This window comes from Vespa crabro, chromosome 13 (assembly GCF_910589235.1).
Source record: "Vespa crabro chromosome 13, iyVesCrab1.2, whole genome shotgun sequence".
Classification (NCBI taxonomy): Eukaryota; Metazoa; Arthropoda; class Insecta; order Hymenoptera; family Vespidae; genus Vespa; species Vespa crabro.
The window spans coordinates 1,289,407-1,295,304 of record NC_060967.1 but is presented as its reverse complement, the minus strand read 5'-3'; the positions used below and the strand labels follow the sequence as shown (position 1 = coordinate 1,295,304).

General features: G+C 29.9%; 1 protein-coding gene across 2 annotated transcripts; it reads right to left on the bottom strand.

Annotated features, from left to right (window-relative positions):
* Nucleotides 1-906: 906 nt before the first annotated feature.
* Nucleotides 907-3,067, bottom strand: LOC124428725 (immunoglobulin-binding protein 1). 2 transcript variants are annotated; one of them, XM_046973116.1, is made up of 4 exons: nucleotides 2,528-3,067; nucleotides 2,063-2,346; nucleotides 1,580-1,977; nucleotides 907-1,490 (listed from the first exon to the last, which is right to left on the bottom strand). In XM_046973116.1, exons 2-4 carry the CDS (start codon nucleotides 2,339-2,341, stop codon nucleotides 1,274-1,276), a joined length of 894 nt encoding a protein of 297 aa, XP_046829072.1. In that variant the 5' UTR covers nucleotides 2,342-2,346; nucleotides 2,528-3,067; the 3' UTR covers nucleotides 907-1,273. The 2 variants fall into 2 exon arrangements, with proteins under 2 accessions (XP_046829072.1, XP_046829071.1); XM_046973115.1 differs by having other exon boundaries at nucleotides 2,063-2,404; nucleotides 2,528-3,057.
* Between the last annotated feature and the right edge of the window lie 2,831 nt (nucleotides 3,068-5,898).

Below are 5,898 nucleotides of genomic sequence, written 5' to 3'. Positions count from 1 at the left end.
GGCACGCGAGAACGTGCCACTTCCTGATATGTTATATTCTCCTGTTGAAAATTCCAAATTACTGGGGGCGTGAACATTTTTCCCGTAAAACTGGATTTGTATCAGGATCATATCACTTGCGAGGAGGTGGCACGTTCTCGCATACCACCTCCTGGTAAGTTATATTCTCCTGTCAAAAATCCGAATTACTGGGGGCGTGAAAATTTTTCCCGTAAAACTGGAATTGTAACAGGATCACATGACGCGCGAAGAAGTGGCACGCGAGAACGTGCCACTTCCTGGTATGTTATATTCTCCTGTTGAAAATTCCAAATTACTGGGGGCGTGAACATTTTTCCCGTAAAACTGGATTTGTATCAGGATCATATCACTTGCGAGGAGGTGGCACGTTCTCGCGTACCACCTCCTGGTAAGTTATATTCTCCTGTTGAAAATTCCAAATTACTGGGGGCGTGAACATTTTCCTCGTAAAACTGGATTTGTATCAGGATCATATCACTTGCGAGGAGGTGGCACGTTCTCGCGTACTACCTCCTGGTAAGTTATATTCTCCTGTCAAAAATCCGAATTACTGGGGGCGTGAACATTTTTCCCGTAAAACTGGAATTGTAACAGGATCACATGACGCGCGAAGAAGTGGCACGCGAGAACGTGCCACTTCCTGGTATGTTATATTCTCCTGTTGAAAATTCCAAATTACTGGGGGCGTGAACATTTTTCCCGTAAAACTGGATTTGTATCAGGATCATATCACTTGCGAGGAGGTGGCACGTTCTCGCGTACTACCTCCTGGTAAGTTATATTCTCCTGTCAAAAATCCGAATTACTGGGGGCGTGAAAATTTTTCCCGTAAAAAATTTTTATCAGGATTGGACGAAACATGGAAATCAAGAAGAATGCATTGAATTTTAATTTACAATAATCGTTTATTTTCTCTTTAATTTTTTTATATATAGAATATACATCGTATTTGCTAATTGTAAGGTTACATACTTAATTATTATAAGTTGCGGTATAATATAATACAATATTTTACAATTTATATTGTTTAATGTATAATTATTTAACTTAAAGTTGTATAACACCGTAGAATATAATTTATAATATTTATATATATATATATATATATATATATATATATATATATATATATATATATATATATATATATATATATTTATATTAGCAGTTTAGTAAAGGATTTTAACATTTTTTTTTAATTCGGTTCTACTGCTCATTTATTCGTGATTAATATCGATACATCATTGTTAATTTAACTTCTGTTTGCACGATTTCCCCATCCTCTACGATGCATATCCTTATATTCATCCATTGCACGGCTTTGTTGTAAAAGCTGTGGATCATCCTTCTCTATCTTTTCTTCCTTTTGTATATCTTCTAATTCTTGAGAATTATTATCACTATCACAAATTGCTAAATCTTGCATACATTTAGAATTTATTTGATTACGTGCTGATGCATCAGGCCAACTGGAAAAGAAAATAATTAAGTTATTTTTATTTTTCATATTTGCTTAAATTATTTTAATTTTATTTAGATAGAAAAATTGGATACTTACTCTCCATCCTTAACTCTTTGCTCATAAAATTCCTGTACTGTTAATACTGGAAGACTAGGATATCCAGCGCCATAAACTTTTTTTTGCAACTCATTTCGAGTAATAATAATTGGTTGGAGTTTATTACTAGATGATTTAAATTTTTGCGAAGAATGAGATGTCATTGTCTCTGAACGTCCCACTTTTTGCATATGCTCCAAAATAGGTTTCTCAGCAGCTATCGAACTCAATTCCTCAATTGTTTGATTTATGTATAATTTCAAAAGGGTAATGAAGTATTCTCTTTTAGTATCTTCATCGATATTTGGATTATCCATATTTTTTTGTAATACATCTAAACATGTTTCCAATTCCTTCTGTTCTTTATATCTTTGTAGCTTTGTATTTCTACGAGAAACCTATGGAAATATATAAAAATTTATCAACACATTATTACTTAAATTATTTTCTTTAATATTACTATTAATTATTATTACATATTACCATTTCCGTAATCATCTCGGCATTACTTTTTACTCTGTCATTAGAAGTACCATTATTATCTTCCTCTGATTTAGGTTCAAGAATATTTATATCTGTGAGCTCATAAGCTTTTACTCTCTTTAGAAAATCAATGAAATAGATCTCTGCTACTTTGACGAGATGCATTCTGTCATCAGTACCACATATTTTAGTGATGAGAGTACCAAGAAGAGCCGGCAATAGAAGATATTTGAGATGTTCCGTTGATACTTCATCGATAGTTTCATTTTCACTGAACATGTCCACTAGAGATACGAATCTTGTTAAATCTTCAAACATATTCATTGCTTTCCTGATGTCAGACTATACGAGTAACAAATGTATAGAAACTTATAATAAAAAACTTTGTTTCAAGCTGTAAATGTTTTTTTACATATGACAATCAAAAGAAGAGGTTAGAATAAGATATTTATTTATTTTTATTACCTGTACTTTCGGACTATTCGTTGGCTCATCCGTTTTATTAATATTATTGAATAATAAAAATGCATTGTCAAATAATTCCCCCAAGGATGCATTATCTTTTATATTTTCTGACATGTTTATATATGTTATTTAATCCTCCTGATACTGTATCTCTTTCCTCTCAAAACAATTAGGTTATGTTTTACGATTGATCGAAAGTAAGAATGTCGATAAAGAAAACACATAAACATATCTGTAATATCTTCTTAATTTTATTGACAATAATTATTATACCACGTATGATAAAACAGGTTTTTTCTTCTTTTTTTTTTTTAATTTATATAAAATTATAACAAAATTGTCGATAAGTGAAATGAAAATGTCGGTACGCGTTAACGATCATCGATAAAAATACTTTCTACCACGGATGATAAAACAGTTTTAGTAATAATATTTACGAATATAAATTATATATATTAGGTTGGAAACTATGAAACGGACGTTTAATGAAAATAAATAACTAAACAAAAACGCCCGTTTTATAGTTTCCAACATAATACTTATACATTAGGTTGGAGACTATGAAACGGGCGTTGAATGAAAATAAATAACTAAACAAAAACGCCCGTTTCATAGTTTCCAACCTAATATATATATATATATTATAAATCTATGTTGAACTATTGCATATAATCATTTCCAAATCATTAATTATACTTAATTAATTATTTACACGTAATCAAATCGAGGATTGGAATTGACGTTTAACGATAGAAAAGAAAAACACTAGGAAAAAATAAGAAAAAAAAAAGAATGAAAAGACATAAAAAAGAAAAAAGAAGAAAAAAGAAAGAAAGAAAGAAAGAAAAAAAAGATATAGCTAGACTTCATTTCCTCTCATTCTTTTGAACTTACTCGGAACTCGTTCTTTCCTTATAAGTGAGGACGTATACTCGAGATAAGTACTTACAAAGCTTTATGCGCGGTGCTTGAAATAAATTTTAATGAAGTCCCGATTCCCTTTTTAGCGTCTAGATAGAACCTACTAAATTGGATAGAACATAAAGTAGATAAGAATTGCGTTTCAAACGTAACTGCTTCTGTTTCGACGAAATGACGTATTTGTAGGATGAGTGGGGGAAAAAATAAAAAGAAAAGGAAAGATCGAATGAAAAAAAAAAAAAAAAAAAAGAAAGAAAAAAAAAAAGAACGAACGAAAAGGAATGAAGAATCGAAATTTAATGACGTGTTATGAATAAATGAATGAATGAAAAAAAAAAAAAAAAAAAAAAAAAAAGAAACAAAGAGTTCTTATTCTTCGATAAAAATTATACGATACGGGGAATTAACGATCCTATGCAAAAATGATTAAAATAATTTAATAGTCCATTTTTTATTATCTTTCTTTTCTTTTGTTTTTATTATTACTATTATTATTATTATTATTATTATTATTATTATTATTATTATTATTTCTTTTCTTTCTTTCTCTCCCTCACTGCTATCCTTCTCCACAATCTGAACAAAGTAAATCCTCTGATCGATCGTATGCAACGATGAAAAAGAAACGTAATAATGCGATTTCCTCAAAATGACATGTATATATATATATATATATATATATATATTTGTTATCATTGACATTAATGCCGAAAAGGATCAAAAAAAAGAAAAGAAAAGAAAAACTCGAATAAAATGCATTTATTCAATAGCATGCACAAAATAACTGACGATGCTCTTTGTCATCGACAACGAAACGCAAACAGGTCTCTTTTCTTTTCATTTTGTATTTGTTATTCTCAGTTGATCGTTTTCTCTATCCCTATCTCTCTCTCTCTCTCTCTTTCTCTCTTTTTTTTTCTTTTTTTTTTCCTTTAACAAATTCAATTCGATCAGTTTAACAATCGATAATACAAATTTAACCGTAATAATAGCTTGTAAAAAAGCAAAGTAAGACATAGGCCTCGCTCGATATACGCTTTTAAAGTAGCCGTATCGTGTACAGCACTTAAAGGGTAAATGAAGAGAAAGAGAAATAGAGAGAGCGAGAGAGAGAGAGAGCGAGAGAGAGAGAGAGAGAGAGAGAGAGAGTGAGAGAATTTATAGTTAAGATAGTTTCGCAAGAATTGCCCTTTATCGATCGGTCTTACTTACCTATCCGTAATACAATCCACATTTAATTGGACCGGGATTTTGAGCTTATCGTGCCAAGAGAAACCGAGAAAGCACGTCTTAGAATATCATCTCTTCTCTAAGAGAAGATAGTATATCTTCTTCAACGTACACATACTTGTATATATATATATATACGTGTGTGTATGTGTGTGTGTGTGTATTTATATATACATACATATACATATATATATATATATATATATATATATATATATTTTCAATTCAATTAAATCTATATAAAATAGAAAATGATAATGTGTAATTATGAATTAATGAAATAACATTTGTCATACATATACATACGTATATCCTTCGAAATTTTGTATCTTTCAATCTTTCGTACATCTATTCGATCCTTTTATTTTTTTATTTTTTTATTTTTTTACTTATATATATATATATATATATATATATATATATATATATATATATATATATAGTTAAAAATGATAAAAATGAATGAGTTCTATAGATATACTTTAATTTTAATATAAAAATAGTAATCCTTTTATTTAATCGGATAAATTTAATCGCTTTAATGTACCGAATATAATGGGTATTGGTTTTGTTCTTTAAAAAAAAAAAAAAAAAAAAAAAAAAAAAAAAAAAAAAAAAAAAAAAAAAAAAAACAAAAGAATAAAGAATAAAAATGAACGACGTGTGATATTATAAATGACGAAATCATTGTTAGAACCCGACCAATTGGTTTCGTATTCGATTTGATTCTCGAACGATTTCGTTCCGTATAAATTGAATCTTCGAATTCATAAAAGCAAATGTGATTTAAACGTGGGTCCGACAACGACGACAACTATGACGACGACGATAACTAGACGTACATATGTATGAACTCGATGTACATCGATAACGACGTATATATATACACACACACACACACACACACAAAGAGAGAGAGAGAGAGAGAGAGAGAGAGAACATACGTGTAATAGACATGTGTCTACGTATATACGTACATATGTACTCACATATGTACATATGTATGAACGTATGTAACTTTGTCGATGAATAGAGACGATCGGTACACAACTTCTTCGATCATTAAAGATCCAATCACGATTTGCGTTGCTTTGCTTTCAATAATCGAACAACAATCGATTCCTATCAAAGAGAACTAACTTACCCAAAACGTTTTCGTTATCGTCGATTCGATTCAATTCAATCGAAACTAACGATTGTAATTCAATTATCATTATCAT